The following is an 18,381-nucleotide window of genomic DNA, read 5'->3' on the forward strand; positions in this document are numbered from 1 at the left end:
GGAATGTGTCCAGGGTTTGGATTTGATGGTCCTGGGTAAGGACGGAATCTGTTGTAGTTGCTTCTTTGTGAAGCAAATGGGATGGCCACAACAGTCACCCAGCTAATGTCCCCGGGAATGTTCATATTTGTCGACATGTTTCGCTATCGAATGTCGTCGATAATAAAATGTATAAACAATTGTCGACGTGTCCTAGCGAGGTATCCTGGCCGTGCATATGTGCAAAAAAGTGTGCTGCGCTCGAGATTTCAGAAGAACCCCGTTACCCAGGAATGGGCCAACCTCCAATCCTCTTTCCTGGAGTATCGACTATTATATAGGTTGAGCATCTGTGCGGAAGTTGCTCAGGACACCGCCATCCCTTTGCCCACGCCTGTCGTGTGGATTGCGAGACCCATCTTGATGGTTGTAAAGAGCTTCATGAAGCTTGCTCGACGGCATTTGAAGGGGACGAGCAAGCCATTTGTAGGGGGGTTTCACAAACGTGGCTTGATCAACAGCTGCATCACGGTTCGCTTCTCGTTGTAAACCTCCATCACACGGCGGTACCAGTCTAGAACTAGCGATGAAGTAGTTCAAATGATCTCAGACTGACGAATAGAGGCATTTTCTTCAGTCTGAGAAGGACTTCTGCCAGAACCACCACCCGCAAGCGTGAGCCCATTTGTAGTGTCTTTCAAGAGAAAAAGAATACTATAAGCTTTCCCGAGAAGGTAAGATCTACATGGACGTCAAGCTCAGCACAGCTGCAAACCCCGAGGAGCTCAAGCCTGTGGTTGGATATCTATATAGCTTATAACGATAGGCGAGATGAAGTACGTGGGTTCTCTCGCCATTTCCTGGTCATTCCACAGGAATCCGTTGGTTGAATGCTGAAAATCACCATAACTGCCACCAGACTTGAATATGAGACTCAACAACTGTGGCATTTTTCAGCGCTGACGGGTCCACTGAAGCGTCTTACACTATCCAATTCCCAGTGATAGTGTCGAAAGCCACAGCTCTACTCACAGTGGACCAGGCCTCGCATGTCGAAGTCGCTCGAGTCTTAACATCTTGCTTGCCGGACACATTGTGTTGAATGCCGTATACTTGCCAGAGCTGAATTCGGAGGCGAGGATAGGAAACATTCCCTCAGAGAAACGGCATCCTCAGCAGACTTGGAAGAATATCAGGCTCCTTGCCATCCCGTTCATCATATGTTGCAGCGAGGCACTAAGAAGTGGCAGTGTGCATCTTTTATACAGAACCCATGATCTCGATGGCCGTGGCTCAGTCCACGCGGCATCATCGGTAGGACATCCGTCTCGAGGTCTGTCTGGTCATACCAAGGATCTCTGAGATATTAATACCCTTGGTGGAAATCACCGAGGAAATCTTGCAGGAGTTTACTCCGCAATAACCTGCCTAGTTCCAACTTAGTATAATACTATAATATATTAGGCCTCCGTAGTAGAATTATCTCTTACCAGGAGTCAAACTCATTGTATCTGATCTCTGAATTAGGTTTATGATCTCTTGCTGTATAACCGCTGGGGTTTTGTTAAATGGTGGGTTGTAGCAGTCTGTTGCAGTCTTGTGGCCAAGAATCCCCGCGAAAGAATTGGAACAGGGAGACATAGAAAAAGCATAGGAGCGCTGTGACGCCGACAGGATAGAGAGACATGGTTCCAGTATGTCTCGAGACCGAGAAAGCCGGCCTCTGCTAACAGTTGCGAGTATGTCGAAGAATGGACTGTCGGAGAATACCACAGAACCCATCATGTTGAAACAACTTCGTGTTCTTCTTGTTTCAAGAAGATTGTCTCATCATATGTGGTCAGGAATCCATATCGCACTTTCCAAACGACAGCCTCGGATTAACAGGGCCATTACTAACGGGCCAAGCTCATGTAGAAACCGCCCAGCCATTCCAGAGGATCGACGTTAAGAAAAGCCTCCATGTTGTCAGCGAAATCTTTATTTAGTAAGTAATGGCGGACATAGAGTACTTACCTCCGCATGCCCACGCAGCAGCCGAGGTGGAGATTAAATCCATCGTGTTGATATTGTGACGCGACACGTTTCCCACTGCCAGCGTTGTAAGCATCTGCTCCAGATGTTCTATATGGAGATGGCGTTCGTCCGGTCTTGCTGGCTCTTCATGCACGCCTAACTACCTCAATGTACACCTACAAAATTGTCAGATTAGCAGAAGAAAATCTTGTATATCACAGTCACTCAAACCTACCAAGTCATGGTCGGATTGGCGACTAGCATAGTATCAGCATAGGCTCAGCATCCGTTAAAGCGCATAAACGTACCAGCTCCATAATGTCTTTCTTAGTCTCATTTAAGTCTGAGAAACGTTTGCTGAACATCTTCCGTGCCCGTCTATTTAGGTAGTAGTCAAGTGGACGTCCCTTTCGCTCGAGTATCCAAGCAAAGAGTAGCCCAACTGGGGTTGTCTTCTGTCTCATTTTGACTAAAGCCTTGTTGCGCGTTGCATGTGCTTTCTCTGCTCCATGAGTCGGGGTTACCTCGATTCCGACACTCTCCAATATGGCCTCTGATTTTTTCGATACCGACTTCTGGCATTCCCTCCCTACGGCAATGTCATTTGCTGTTATCAGATAGAACATGATAGTCCCCTTTCGAACGATCTGCATGGTGCCGCTTTCGGGTTTGGCCTTCGGACCGGTCAAGGCATAGTAGTTCACTAAGCCTGTAGAACCTTTCAGGATGTTATTAAGTAACCTTTTAAATAATACGATTGATCATGATAAGTAAACCTACTGTGTGCGTGCGGTTCGCCGAATACCATCACCGTCCACGCATCTGACTTCCGTTCACTGCGATGTGGCAAGCTCGCATTGCCGAATTGAAAGCTTGACCGTGTTCAGTCATACGCCTAAGAAAGTCAGGATGGGGATCTTCACGCATTGCCGCCACTGCGCGCCTCCGGATTTCATGTTTTTTGGTCTTTTCCGGGAGAGATGCATGGGAGCATGGGAGCATGGGAGCATGCGTTCTATTCACCTTCGTGGAGAGCATTGTATGCCCTCTCTGCAAGAGATATATATGTTACTAACCGACCATCATATAGCTCGGCAGATGTTGTGAGTATACTTACACGAGAGTGTTTATACTGCTCAAACCAAGTCCAGAATTCGTCGCTGCGGAATCTCCGACGGCAGTCACGTCAGGCACTTGCATATGATATTATATTAGTACTGGGATTGCATAAACCAGTCACACCCCAACGCTGTCTATATCGATCACATAGGGTGTCAGGCAGATGAAATTCACATAACACTGCCAGATCCGCTTTATGTTCCAGCAGCCAGCGAAGTATTTGAGACATTTTTCGCTGAGCGCTTTCTCGTTCTGACATACATCGCTGGTCGTTCGCAATTGCCTGGTGGAGCAGAGTCACCCAACCGATCGTGTGCAGGGAAGGAAAAGAGAGGAAGGATAAAAAAGAGCAAAGCGGAGAGTAGGTCGATGAGGCAATGCCGTACTGAGGTCGCATACAAGCCCTTGCTAACATGTTAGTTTCCCTGGACAACCTGGCAACGGACGGGTCGAGTCAGTGTATACTTTGCGAGTACCACCCATGCGTGGTAGCATATGGAGAGAAGACTGGACATATCGACCAGACAGGAGGAGAGGCGAGGGGAGGCGTGGAGCTCAGTACGCTCCGTGGTCGAAAGATGGCGATTTTGATCATTGAACATAGGAGAACGAATCAACTGTTCTCTTGTTCGTTGGAGGCTCAAGGGGAAGAGGATGCACCAGTGGGCATAATACAGGCATAAAAACCAATATTACATAGAAGAAAGGCAAAGATTTATATAAATGCTTTCCCCAGTTCTACATATATAGAACTCTAGGAAGAGCGGATTGTTCCAGTCAAGAAAAGAAGAAGAAAAGAAGAAAGCTCGTCCCAAAGGCGGGAGATGATGTCTTCTTTATACCTTAGCTGGGAGGAGCGAGACTGGATGAGTGAATGCATTTGATTCAGAGACTGTGACTGCATTGGCAGGAACTAGTAATGAAAATGGGACAGTGAATATTCAGAAGGGAGAGCACCTAGTGAATAGTTGCTGAAGTCAAGGCTGGGAATTATTAATATTTCAGTAGTGAAAAGAAATCGAAGAAGCAAAAAGGAAAGAAAGAAAGAAAGCAGATCTTATAGAACCAATATTCTGGGAATTGTACCAAGACTTCCTCAAACATGACGGTACTTATCTACAGATTGTTTTTCTCGGAATATTCCTCCTCTTCTCCTGGGAATTATTAGTGTTTCAGTCGTAAAAAAAAAGAATAAAGAAAGAAAAAAAAAAGAAAGGCCGATCTTAAAAAAGAGTATTCTACGAATTGCAGCAGGACTTCCTCAAAAACGACGGCACTTATCTACAAAGTTTCGGAAAGCTCCTCCCCTTCTCCTGGGAAAGTGGACGACAAACGTATCCCTGTATCTGGTAGAGTCCACAATGTCTCTTCTCTTCATTCCGTGCAAGCCACAGGAAATCGGCTCGTAGAGAAAATGACATCCCCAGAAAGTCACTAAACGTCCAATGCAGACACATCAGACATGCATAACCACCGCTCAGTTGGGAATTCAACAAGAATAAAGCTTGGAGGGCTTAGGGCTTAGGGCCTAGGGCTTTTTTGCGGCTCAGAATTCGGCGAGATCCCCTCCCCACTCTAGAGAGCAGGATAAAGATTACCTGGTAAACTATGCGTATCGATTGGTTTCATCTAATACAAGAGATTCGGACCCCGTGTATTGTTATCAATTCATACCTTGTAAATACAATACTTTATTTACTCCATGGCTGGTTTCAAAACAGGGAAAAGGAAAAAGAGGGTGGCTATACAAGTCTGATTGATCGACCTACCGTTTCAGCCTTATGGAAAGAGACTGAATTCTGGACAGGTACTGGCTGGCTTTTACTGCAATCGCAATGATGGGAGTGGAAGGAGGTAAAGGAGGGTTGGTCTTGTTGCAAGGATCATTATCATTATCCTTATTGCTATTATTGCTTGCTCCTACTTGGTACTGAATTCGATTTGCATTTGCATGGAATCCCTGATACACACAACGATTGGTGTGTTGTAGATATGATCTAAATGCTTACACCCTGGACTGTCTACCAAATGGAGAGAGCTTCGCCGAACGAAAACTTGCAGCTCTCAAACTTGGGCAGAAGAAAGGGGTTGATAAGCTCCAGAATTAGCTCTTCGTCTAAAACATGGGCCAGTTGTTGTTGTTGTTACTTTTAGATACGCTGGACTCGCCTGCCAATTGGGAAAAGGGCTCGAAATATTATCGCGCAGCCAATGTTCTTGCAGAATCCAGTTCTCAGGGTCCTGTAGCAGTTGTGCTGCTATCCTCCGTTGCAACGCTTATGCATGGGTCCGGGCTATTTCAGCTGGCATGTCTGTCCCAAACGAAAGGTTTAAGGTTGAACCTGGCCCTGCCATGTCACTTGCATGGGAAGAGGAGAGAGGAGACCATTCAGAAGTCAGCATCGTATATCTATCCTCTCTGCACACCGACCCCAGTGTCGACCGGTGACAGCCCTTACTGCCATCCCGCTATCTGCCATCCTGTCATCCTCCCGGGCCTTGCTGGGGTAGACACGAGATTCAGCCCTACGAGTGGGCCTGGCCCAGTCCGGTAGACTGATCGATCGTTCCTAGCGCGGTGGAACTTGGAAAAGATGCAGATGCAGATGCTGTCAGCTGTTCGGATTCAGCTGTTGTCGATGCTCCCGGAGCATCGACGACAGTGGACGACATCGATTCAGCCTGACTGACGAAAAGTTTTGGTCCGGTTGACAATCACAAGGAAGTACTGCCGGACTAGAAGTACTCCGTACTCAGCGTACTATGAACAGGGTCATTATTCTTGTATCATTGGGGCTGATGTTTGTTCGGATAGGGGATTGAAACCTAACGTGTTGTCCACGTATGACCCCTTCTCTGGGTGCAGTAATTGGTAATGAGTTATCTCCGCCAGCCAGCCATCTTCCACCCCGACAGGAGGTACGGAGTAAACCTCCTTGAATGGGATCCCCGTAATAATCCCGTCTCCATGGATTATACGTAAAGGCTGGAAAGAGACTACCCCTCGCCGAGCAGGAGGATCCATACGATTGACACGACACGTACACATATACACCTGAACTTGCACTAGCACGGGAATTCCTGATTGGTATTGGCCCTACTTTGATTGTCCTAGCGGACAGTCAGTCAAGAGTCATGCATGACCCTATTCGCCTAGGTAGGTAGGCGAGTAGGGCTGAGTTCATCACCCTCTATCCACTATCCAATGAAGAATCTCTAACGCCGGAAGAAGGCTCAACGGCGATCCTACTGTCGTATTGATTGTCAGTAATAGTATGGTGTTTACCTTTTAGCCGTTTTAGGCCCGTAGGGCTGACAGGAAAATTCCAAGCAGACAAATCAGAGTGAAAAAAGGATGAACTCAGATCAGGACCCGAAGGTCATTAATTAATAATATTCACCCTAGACTAGACTAGGAACTACTGACTTTCATGCAGTAGATTGATGATAAGCACTAAGCATTAAGTAGAACACTATGCAGTAGTACATATTGCATCTTGCAGATAACTTTTGCCTTGACCGCTACTATCATTATTATCATTACTATCATCGCTGAGATGGTTTCTTGCAGGCGCGGTCTCTTGCTTGAGACGAGTTGACTAGGTATTGACTACCTAACCAAAAATAAAAGTCAAACGATGGGTTGAGTTGAAGCATGTGGTTACAGCACAGCCACAGTCAGCCCTCCTTACAAAAACCTGATTTTAGAAATAATCGTTATCTATCAGACCCAGTCAAGCGTGCGGGTATCTGACCATCTATGTATCTATCCTGCGGAGAAAAAAAAAAGGAAAACATGTTGAAGCTCAAGGAAGGAAGGGGTGACATATGACTAAGAATTATCATGACTAATGCCAATAAATTCATTGTATTAATTAACTTAATCAACTAATGGGGTATATATTGAACAGCCATAACTACTAACTCATCTGCTTACTAACTGGCTCAGCAAGTAGGTGCAGAGAGTTCAGGTTTATATACTACCCATGCCTGTACTGTATCTACCTATTTGTCTGTCTGTCTATATATCAATCAAGGACCCCAGATCAATTTTCAGGCTAAAAATCCATACGGCTGCACCGAGCCAGGCGAATCAAAGGAGTTGATTATCACTATCATCAAGATTGTTTCCCAATAACTAACAACTAATTCTTTGCTTAGGCATCTGCCAAGGATTTCCCAAGACTGGTCTGTAATAGAATATCATTCTCGGCTGACCGGGGGTGCGCATCGCCTAGATAGGTCTTTGTATCTGATTGTTGCGGTTGTTTTATGTTTGTCGTTCGTACGGAAGTTCTAGTCGAGAGCCTTCTCATAGGAGATGCATGTATTTATTATAGTTATTGTTTAAAATGGCTGTCTCTCACGAGTTCATGCAAATAGACCACCTACTAGTGATGATCATGAGGAATTCAATCGTTCCACATGTTAATTAGCAGAGATAGCAGGGTCTCCGTATGCTTCCTTATCCCAAGAGCGTGTCTCCAGCCTGCTTTCTCGATATCCAACATCATCAACATACCAATTCGCTCTCGCCGGAGCTCCGCAGAACAGGGGTCTGGTCATAAGACTCGATATTAGGATATCGATGGTTTGTTGGATTGTATTTATTGTTGATTCTGGCTGTTCACCAGATTTGGACTACTCTAGACCGATTGTTCGTAAAATAGTTCCCCTTCATACTATGCGAATTCAGCCGCAGTAACACATGTATGTATACGTATAGCTTGCAAATAAGCGAGAATAACATCAAAGGTTGAATGGTGCTGCTACTCAGCAATGAGATCTTTCACTGGCTGTCTTGCCTCGATCTGGCTTACTGGAATCAGTTACTAAAATGTATGATAGCTCTCAGATTGTCATCTCGGGAAAATCATTTGATACGAAAATATATAATATGATATTAATTCGAGTGTACACTCTCGTCCTATCCAACAAGAAAGTACAGCCTGTACAAACTCGATACGATCCAACTGCCATAAATCAAGACCCTTTCTCGGCGTCACAAGGATTCAAACCTTGTCGTCGACATGCAAACTCTATCTAAATGAAGAACTGGGGTTGGATGCCGATTGCTGGCCTAACCAATATGTATCTATCCGATTCGACTCCAACACCAACTCCACGTCCTTCCGGAAAGGATCCAACTGTAAAACATCAGGTCAACAGTATAGGAGACGAGGATAATGTTAGAGATATCGCTAGGAACGAATGCTTTGCTGAGCTGCTAGTATCAGAATCTTGGTTGGGAAATGAGCAAGAATCGGTATCGCATCCAAGTATCTCATCCAACACCAACTTCACATCTCTGTAGAGACAAACTCTGAAAGATAAGGATAGTAGTATGCGAACGACAAGCCAATCGAGCATCAGCCATTGTTGGGAATGCAGGTGTAGTATTTTGGAAAATGAACAAGATCAGTCTTGCATCCAGGTATAAATATGGCCTCAAGAGCCGATGCAGATGTAGATGTCGTTGTATGTGCCTACTAGGTCAATCCTGTTCCTCAGTCTGATTCAATATTCTAGTTCTTTTTTCCTGAATCTGATATATCCTGCCCAGGCATCTGCAAACATGGTCCCAGCCCGGAAGTAAGTTCCCTCCACTGCCACTGCAGCAGCATCTCTGACCCTCTCCAGGTTCCTCCTCTCTCTGGCCCTCGCCGCCATATCCTCTGCCCTGCCCAATCCCTCCGCTGGAGTCAACGATACCATCGACTTCGCCCACCCGCCACATTGTCAGACCGGAACTTCGCTGGTCGGCGACGGCAATCCGTCCCAGGACTTCTACAATACCCAGGTAACGGACAACCTCGTCTGTGACGGCGAGAGTACGTACAGCATCTCGCATTTCAACTCGAAGGCAATCCGCTGGACGGCATCGGCCGACGTCAACGTCACCGAATGGCTGAGCGGCGGCTTCGACGTGCAAGAGGCGTACGAGACGGGCAGCCAGTACTACCAGTGCGATGGAAACCCGGGCGAGACGATCTGTGTCTGGATGAACGTCGCCCACACGACGTACACGGTGCAGAACTGGCAGCAGGATTGCGACGGGCCTGACGGACCAGTCGGAAAGCCGTATATCATCTGGTCGCCCAACACCGACAATGTTGGCGGCGGTCCCTACTGCGTCACGGGCTCATGCCGGGGGATTAACGCTTCGTCCTGGATTTATAACGGCCGGGGTGGGTACAGCTAGCTGGTGGCGAGGATCGATCGGTAGGAGTGGTTGTTCTGTGTGGTTATATGTTAGTATGCCTAGAGTTATGTCTGTGAACAATGGAATTTATACCTCAGTCTTTAAGAAAAGTAGCAGATCACTCAGTACGTATTAGGCAGGCTGATCGACTAACAAAGATAGCCAGCAGGGGGTTTATAAAACTAGGCACAGATGCAGTATTTTAATCCGACGTAGGAGTCTAGATATTTCAACCAGCCATTGTTAATTACTATAATAATAACTGACAGGTTAATAGTAGGTGGTAGTAGGTTTATGTAAAACATTATATAGGGTAATAGACACCTAGTTAGTTAGAGAAGCTCAAGCTCACAGGCTATAGTATATGCTTATAGTTACAGAATTATAGTATAGGGGCCAATATGCTCCTAATCTCGATTCCGTTCTGTTCTGCTAGGCTAGGCTACCTGGTATAATATAAACATTCCTTACTAAAGGCTTGCCGAGGCATCCATTTACACACTGAGCTGAATCAAAATTTTGTGGGAGTGACAGGCACAAAGTGATAACCTAGTAGCTATGTGAAGAGCGACAAAAAAATCAATCCCAGTCTATATGCACGTTGGTTTCTCTCGTCGTCTGTATCGTCAATGAATGCAAAAGTCGAAGCTGATCAGGATTGTCAGGTTAGGATCCTCGCTTTGGGGTTAGGGTTTAGTTCGGGAGGGCAAAGCGGCTTTCTGCAGCGAATGCGAACAGGACGGACGGATAGGCCTATAAGGAAGGAATTGATTATAAGGTGCAAAAACTGCTGACTGAAGCAGAAGATAGTTGACAATTGGTCGACCGCTTGCTGTGGAGTGGAGTGATCCTACCAGGACGTAGCACTACTTGTTTCATTAGAATGGATCTATGGATATATTAGGCATACATATAGTTGCAGATTGAAGACGCTCACTTCATGTATTCCGGGTCAGGTCCACCAGCAGATCGTCCCGCTGATTGAAACGAGGCTTCTGCATTACAAACACTCCTTCCTCTCCCTGGGGGAAAACATCTTGTGTTGATGCTGCAAGCCTGTGATTACTGATTAGGTGTTTGTGAGCTAGTGATACTTGCTGAAGTGCTTCTCCTTCTGATAGGGGATTAATCAAGAATGCTTCCAGGAGGAACTTCACTATTGTGAAACAGTGGTAGCTCTTTATGTGAGTAGTGTTCTTGGATGATTTAGAGTCTGCCATCAATAACGACTTTGAGCCTGAAGTTATGGAATTGAGATATTCCCCTGGAAGTCGGTCTGGTCTATATAACCAAAGTATGGGTAAGTTAGGTAGGTATAAATGGTCGGGATCCAATCCAAATTTATACTTGGGCCTATTCTCATAGCACTATAGAGTCTAGAACTTTTTGATTAATGCCGGTATTACCGAGACCATCTTATAGACTGGATAGCTTGATTAACCTCCTAGAATAGAGGCATCGTCCAATAACCCTGGAATAACCTGGTATTTATACCGAAGGTTGCTCCTATATTAATGTGTGGCGTGCCGGGATATAATACCTATGGTACTGGGGTCTTCAAAAATCAGTCATTATCAAGGTGTACAGACTACAGAGCGTTCTGGTCTAGCCTATTAACCTCAGGCATATAATGCCAACTCGCATTATGTCAGCGATAGGGATAGTAGTTGAGAGTCGTCCGGATAAATGATGCAACTATTTTTTATTATTTTACCAAAGACCAGACCATCCGATAGAGACATGGCAAGAGAAGAATGAGCCAACCACTAGACACAATTATTTAATGATAATTGCCTTAAACGGGTTATGATTATCCAGCTACTGCCGTATAAATTCTTTAAAATTGTACATTTGTACTCATCTATTAGCAACAGATTTATACCTACAAAAAGAGCTGGCCTAATCATGAGGTTATATAATATGCCCATGTTGAATACTGTTCTAATTTTGAGTCTGTACTCTTAGGGAGGAGCAAGGCAGCACTCATTCTATAGTAGAAGCAGAACTACTTACTTACTTGATATATATATTAAGATAGAGTTGAGTTGGCGAAAAGATAACATCTTTAAAATTACACCTCAATTCTGTTTTATATGTACACGTGCTGTGCAAGATGTTGGGTTCCCTCCCTTCTTGATCTCCCTTCTCTCTGCTAGTCGTTAAGTAATTATTTAGTGTCTTTATCTTGGCATCACTACTAAGATCATATCATAGAGCAGGCAGCAAATAAGTAAATAATAGATCTATCTTAGTAGAATATCATACTGATCAGTGAATGGTCGACCCATCTGTCAACTTTGGTCTTATTATATTATTTATTTCACTAGAAATCAAGCTGAATACAGTACAGTAAGTACAGGACAGGACATCATAACAGGATGTGGCTTAGACAGGTAGGTAAGTAGGTAGGAACCCCCCTCTCTCTCTCTTTTTTTTAATTGACTGCCTGCCGGCTGGCTGCAGCACGACCTCGGAAGACGATCTATGCATTTATGCATCTATCCGTTGATAGATCGATCGATCGATCGAAATCGATCATCCGCCTGACCAGGGTCTGGTCTGTCTGAGTGACGACAGACGACAAAGTCGAGCGGTAGGACAGAAAAAATAAAGAAATAGAAAAACGAATGGAAAGAAGAGGGAAGGAAAGACCGAATCACACCGCGAATGAAGAAAGACAGATAGATAAGCCAAGGCAAGACGAGGCTGGAAGAAGAAAAGACTGGCTGACTGACAGAGGCACATGAACACGAACAAGCTAATTAACAGAACAGTAAAAAGGAAAGAAAACTGAGACAAAACCAACCAAGCGGGGTTGTGTTCAACAGATCGAGGAAATCATCCGATCTGGCCGTGCATGCAGACACATGCAATTAATTTAATCTAGTTTAATTTAATCTAGTAACAACCTAGATAGGTATGTACATGGACACATGCATACTGTACATACTTGTAGAATATCATCTGTCTTCTAACGTACGAGCTGCTGGGGTTGGCTTGTTATGCATTCTCCGGAGAAGATCGGACAATGGGATCAGCACCAGTATCATGATGAATATTCCATTCCATGCGGCTGGCTGAGCCAACAATCTCTCCAATCTCCTTCCTACATATCTATCTAACTACCTATGGGAAAGCCTCCGCAGTTGCAGTTGATTACAGCACATACTGCGTCCTGCATACGGAGACAGAGGATTAGGTTGGTTTATCCCGAGCGATCTATGTGCAGTACAGTCCTCGCACCTAATTCCCATTTTGGGCGAAAGATCGACTAGGACAGTGACCTCAAAAAAAAATACGGAGTAGTATGTTCAGAGAATGCAATTATTGAAAATAGGATTTTCTCCGGACTGCTATGTGTAACCAACATGACCTACCTCACACACTCTCTCGCCCTCTCGTATCTTCTGTATCTGCCGATCTACTACCAATCTCAGTCTAACGATCGGACTTCGGTGCTGTCGTCTGACTGGTTGACTGACTGCTGACTGTGATGCAGCACGATCATTCAGGCTGCGTGCGCGCTGATTCGACTAGAGGAGCAGTCTCCCTATGGGCTTATCCTGGTCGAATCCTGGTCTTGATGCCAATCGAGTCCGACATCGTATCGAATTGCTGATTCCTCGTGCATGCACGCCATAGCAAACCAGATGAGTCGGATAATAGTACTCCGTACTTGGTTGGTTGGTATCTACCTAGGCCAGTCGTATTCTCATGATTCTTTCCAGGAATGGCCATACCTATCGAGTGAACCCGCCTAGAGCGTAGACAGGGGTATGGTGCGAGTCGAATCCGACCAAGCAGGTGGGCAAGATGCCTCTGCACTGTTCCCCAGACTTGGCAACCACACCGGTTGTTTTGCTGTTCGTACAGTATAATCGTATTTTTGTCTAATCAGCACACGCTATGACTGATCAGGATTGTATTCCTCTGCCCGGAGTCGACTCTGCAGTCAAGTCGAGTCGAGTTCAACTAGAGGGTGGACTCCGTAGGTTGGGTAAAGCCATGCTGAGGCTAAGGACGCCCCAAGCTGTCGGTGCTCTGCCCTACAGGTAGGCTGCTAGCTAAGTAAGTACTAAGCACCTTAGCACCCCTAGGTTCCTAGTACTGTACTAAGCACAAGTTAAGCGCTTTGGACCAACAAACTATGAACAAAAACTCAACCGGGCGATACGGAGTAGAGTATGGAGTAGAGCGTACGTGTCACCATCCAAGGTGATAGCAGCTTTTGCAAGGACCGACTGATAAGACTGTTTGGCATTCGACCGCCTTGCCGGTCTGGGTGAAGGTTGCGAGATCAAGCATCGACAGAGCTGTTGGCAGTCTCGACCGGTCTGTTATTGGCCCTTCGTTAGCTGCAGTTGTGACGACCCTGGTCTGCAGAAGGGGGCTTACGGATCTCATCCAGTGGATACTCTTAGAGCTTGTCCTGTTATTAACCCCAGTTTGTCAACAGCCAACCTCCAGAGACAATTCGTACTTCAGCAATGATAGCGTAGAACTGAATTCGACGGCGGGAATGCGATCCTTCCTGTCATGCCATCCCCAAGCAGCCATTGGACCTGCCCTGCCCTGCTCAATCTCCGATTTTTCCGTGGGGCTGGCCTTGCAGTGTCTCATTAATTAGTTGATGTCGATTTATTGGGTTGACCGGACCCAAGCGAAGGGATCGACCATGCAAAATTCCGCGGATCATGTCGACTGCAGCCGTACGGAGTACTTAGAGAGTTGGGATGACTAATAAGTGTCTCCCTAGCTGGACGATGGTGTGAACAAGATAAGCGATCGAGGAAGAGATGAGGCGGCGAGTGCAGACTTCTTTGGAAACCACAACGAGCAGGGAGTATTATACCGGTGAGGATACTTCTCTATAGTCCGTATAGATGGAGTATTTTCCACAATATAGCATATACTATAAGTATAGGCACTCCGTACTCTGAACACAAATCCAGGTGATATGATGCAAGATCGGCGCTGCAACCGAATGTGGGATAAGGAGAGGTTCAGAGCCGCCCACGTGGATCGACAAAATTCCCTTTCTTCGCCCCCTTTTCGACATCTCGTGAGTCGTCCACCAGTCAATTGCGTATACGGTAGAATCTGCGCAAGCCACTACCAACGTCCGATGCCATTGTTTGTTATTGACGATAAGAATGCTGGCATGCTGTATATTAGTCCGTTTGTCTCACGTCTAGACAAGGGTTTAAGCTAGACCATTAGAGAAGAAATTCAGCATGTCGATGGCGACGATGTGGAGAATTCCATAGCAGCCTTTCTCAGGTAGTTATTGGTTTCTTCAACGTATCTGACTACGCCTCACCATCGATTACAATACGATTCAGCTTCCCCTGGGGAATTTTAATCCTGGCGCGTCCCAACAGAAAGATGAGTACGGAGTAGTCCTCTACGGAGTACGAGGACCCTACGTAGGTTAATAATTAGGATTAATATTAGGATGCTAGGCAGCTTACCAAGTGGAGTCTTCTGCAGTACTGGAGGCTGGAGCTACTATTCCGGAGTACTCCGCACTCCTTCTAGCTCCACTGATCTCCGGAAGCCCTGTCAGGACAGTGGGCTTGCTTTGGGATAGTGCAATCAAAATATGGATCAACAGCACCATCAATAATGATGAAAGGGTCTTGACTTCTAGACCGCTGTCTGATTTTTACTGCTTAAGCGTTGTTGCATTATTGTCGTACTGTTACCATTAGCCTCGTTAGTGGACTGATACAGGGGTCAAAAAAAATCAAAAGAGAGGAAATCAACCAGCCTGCTACTAAGTACGGAATATGGAGTACTCCGTACAGTCCTATTCGACGTCTCGACCTTCCACCGTCTAGGAAGATCCCAACAAAGGTCGCTTAAAGCAATCGATGATTCGTCTCGTGTCCATGTGGCTGTTACTTTTCATTGTCCTGCTCGATTGAGTTCCATCTAAGACTCCCCTTTTTTTTTTTTCCTTCACCGCAAGGATGACCCCTGTCGACCCCTTCCGGCGGTGTCATTCTACAGCCCTGTTGGGAAGTGTTGGGAATCGACTGGACCTAAAAGAGGTACCTACGCAGGTAGGACCTGATCCATAGATCGCATACCGAACCGGGTGGGTTTTTAGAAACTATCGACAGACGAACAACTTTACTAGTGTTATCTTACTTTATCAAAATATTTTATCTTGTAAAGCTTCTTCATCTTTTACTTAAGGCCAGATTTAAATCATAATTTCACAATCTATTATCCTATACAATGAGATTATATTTATAGAGAAGACAAGGAATTTATCTTATTTAACCTAACTACTAGACTATGTGAATTGTCTAACTTTTGAGGTTATGTACGGAGTATGGAGGTATGTATGTACATACATACATATAACGTATAAAGGCAACTTTATAGGAAAACCATTCAATTTACATTCCCCGTAACTAATGTTTCTCAAAAGAAAAAGAAAAGAAAATAAGATTTATTATTGACTGACTATTAGATGACCATTACATGACTATTTCCTTATTACTCGCGTTTACTATAGTAAAATGGTCAAAAGGCCTCCAAAGACCTTCATGATAGCTGGATGACGGTTTCTAAAAACGCTCCGGTTCGGTGTGGTCTACTTAACAGTGGGAATTTAACTTCCGTTATGTCTGGACCAGCCATGGGCATTAACCTAGGTACCCCTTTTTCTGTTTTTCTCCGACTATCGGGTTAAATGATACGGAAATGGACGTTGATGACCTGCGATATGACGACTGTACACAACCTGAGCATGGCCAGACGGGTCCAAAAAAAAAAGTCCAAGTTAATTGAAACAAAAAGATGTCATGAAAGGGCATTTCTTCTGGATACGTAAAGAGATGACTTCCCGAGTTCTATCTTCTACTAGAAGCTCTGCCGGGACGGGAATCTTCTACCGTTTGGAATCTTTAAACTTCGAGTAGGGACCCGCAGGTAGGTCTCTCCCCTCGGTATAATAAGCTTTCCTATCCTTTAACTATATTCATAGGTACCTATATTTTCTCCGCAATTCTCTCCACACAACTCCGTAAATGTTGACAAATATGGGCACAGAGCGCATACTTCCATCGAACAAATAACAATCTGACTGCTGACGCATTTTCCTATCTAGGATTATGTACAGTACTATATAAGGTTATTATATGTATTTCCTAACTAGGTAGGTAGGTAGGTAGATACTGTGTGACGAATGTCAAATGAGCTAATAATTAAGGGTTCTTTCTCGTCTTGTCTTATCTCAGGCAGATCAGATAAGGGAGTAAAGGAGTCTGATGGAGCATTGTCCATGATAAGATATCTGACTGTTAATAATGCCTACGAAACAAGAAGATGACTAATGATCAATCCTTTCGTGAGGTTATTACGGGAGAGAGTGATATTCACGGGAAGAGCTCTTTAAAATCGATATTACTGCCAGACCCATTCTCTACCGATTGTTATCGATTGAAAATTGAGAAATTAGTTGATGACCTGACGGTGTCGAATGCTTTCCTTTACCAGCAGGATGTCTGTACAGTACACAACTCATCGACTAATCGCAGCACAATAATAATGTCAGCGCCTCGGAGTCCTAATCTCACCTGTGAATCAAGCAAGTATCCGAAACAAATGAAGGAGATAGAAACTGATCGGCCACAATGGTTTTTGGGGCTTAAAATCAGCCTGATCTCTCACTACTCACCGTCGTCCCTTTATGACATACTAGGAGTTCTATTCTAGTCTAATCAAAATTCAATCATTTTATCGTCTTCGTCAAAAAAAAAATAGTAGAACTACATTATGTAGACTAGTTTGCATTCTCGTACTGTATAACCCGCCATGGGTATCCGGGTACAGAAGTACTCTTCCAAGACTCCTGAGAACCTCCCTTACTTTCAGTCATTGTGGATTGAGTCGGTTATCTTTATTTTTTTAAAAAAAAATTCAAGAATTATAATTGCTAATAATATCTAGAAAATGATATTTTTATCCTGTTCTCTATCCTTGATAATTACTGTGATGACTGTTCCGTACCTAATAGGGTACGTATGTAGTAATTATTAGATTCTTGTTTCGCGGGTTTGCGGGGTTCTCGTATTTGTCTCCGCATCGCATCCTGCACCTAGCATAGTAACTCGCTTCTAAAAACAACAACATCATCAAGGCTACTATTATTATTTTGCAATAAGAGTCGTAACAAAAAAAAGGAATGGATCTTTTGTCCCATGTGTTGTTCTGCGTCCACTCCAATTGAGGTTGGTAATAATTACTAGATCTGGTAAGGTTGATAGTTCGCCGGACTGATTCTATTCATAGAAAGCTCAGGACAGAAAGAGGATAGAATCACGGGTCCCGTGTTTCCGAAAGGTTATTTTGATCTCTGTTTGGCCTGTTTGTTTCAGATGGAAATCGATCGAAAAAGGGTTGTGTTTGTGGTAATCTATTTTTATCTTGCATCAAATTGTCGAACTTTATTTCTGTCGCGTTCATAGCGAGGAATTACTATTCGATATTAATATTGTATGTATGGTATTGGATTTATTTTTATCGCATGCATGCAGTGTTTCACTCTTGACTGTTTTGTCTGAGGGGTTTAAGAGGGGTCCTGTGTGGCTTAGAGGGAGATAAGAGACAAAGATAGATACGATAGGTACTATCGATAGCAAGACCCGTGACCACTGACTAACTCATCGGGCGGCACTTGACCGGTTCTGAAGAGAAACAACAATGCAGGCGGCATTACTCCGTTTTGCCCCTCTGAAGAATATTTTCCATATCAGCGAGTTGCCACTTGAGTATGCAGAGTTAAGGGTGCACCCCACCCCTCCCCTCCTGCACAACCTGCACGACATGCCTAATTCGGCCCCAACAATGCGCGCGCACGCCTGTAAAAGCGGACGGGACTACCCCAGACCGAGTTAATTAAAATTGGCATGTTGTCAGTGGTCACTAGGCGACTTTGTCACCTGCCTACAATTAATTGCATCCACTTTTGGTCTTACCTGCCTCGCCTCGCCTCGCTTCCCCTCCTTTGGAGTGAGTAAGTCTGGAATTTAGGTCCTGTGTCACCATCACCA

General features: G+C 44.8%; 2 protein-coding genes across 2 annotated transcripts; one reads left to right on the top strand and one right to left on the bottom strand.

Moving 5' to 3' along the window:
• Positions 1-2,234: 2,234 nt before the first annotated feature.
• On the bottom strand, positions 2,235-2,803 carry VTN77DRAFT_7752 (uncharacterized protein; the record flags this gene model as incomplete). Its single annotated transcript, XM_069424175.1, has 3 exons — positions 2,235-2,252; positions 2,304-2,713; positions 2,776-2,803. 3 exons carry the CDS (start codon positions 2,801-2,803, stop codon positions 2,235-2,237), a joined length of 456 nt encoding a protein of 151 aa, XP_069275136.1.
• A 5,886-nt stretch (positions 2,804-8,689) lies between these two features.
• On the top strand, positions 8,690-9,316 carry VTN77DRAFT_7753 (uncharacterized protein; the record flags this gene model as incomplete). Its single annotated transcript, XM_069424176.1, has 2 exons — positions 8,690-8,706; positions 8,755-9,316. The coding sequence occupies 2 exons, from the start codon at positions 8,690-8,692 to the stop codon at positions 9,314-9,316; spliced, it is 579 nt and encodes a 192-aa protein (XP_069275137.1).
• Between the last annotated feature and the right edge of the window lie 9,065 nt (positions 9,317-18,381).

The sequence above is a fragment of the Rasamsonia byssochlamydoides genome (assembly GCF_041956645.1).
Source record: "Rasamsonia byssochlamydoides strain NRRL 3658 unplaced genomic scaffold VTN77scaffold_64, whole genome shotgun sequence".
Classification (NCBI taxonomy): domain Eukaryota; kingdom Fungi; phylum Ascomycota; class Eurotiomycetes; order Eurotiales; family Trichocomaceae; genus Rasamsonia; species Rasamsonia byssochlamydoides.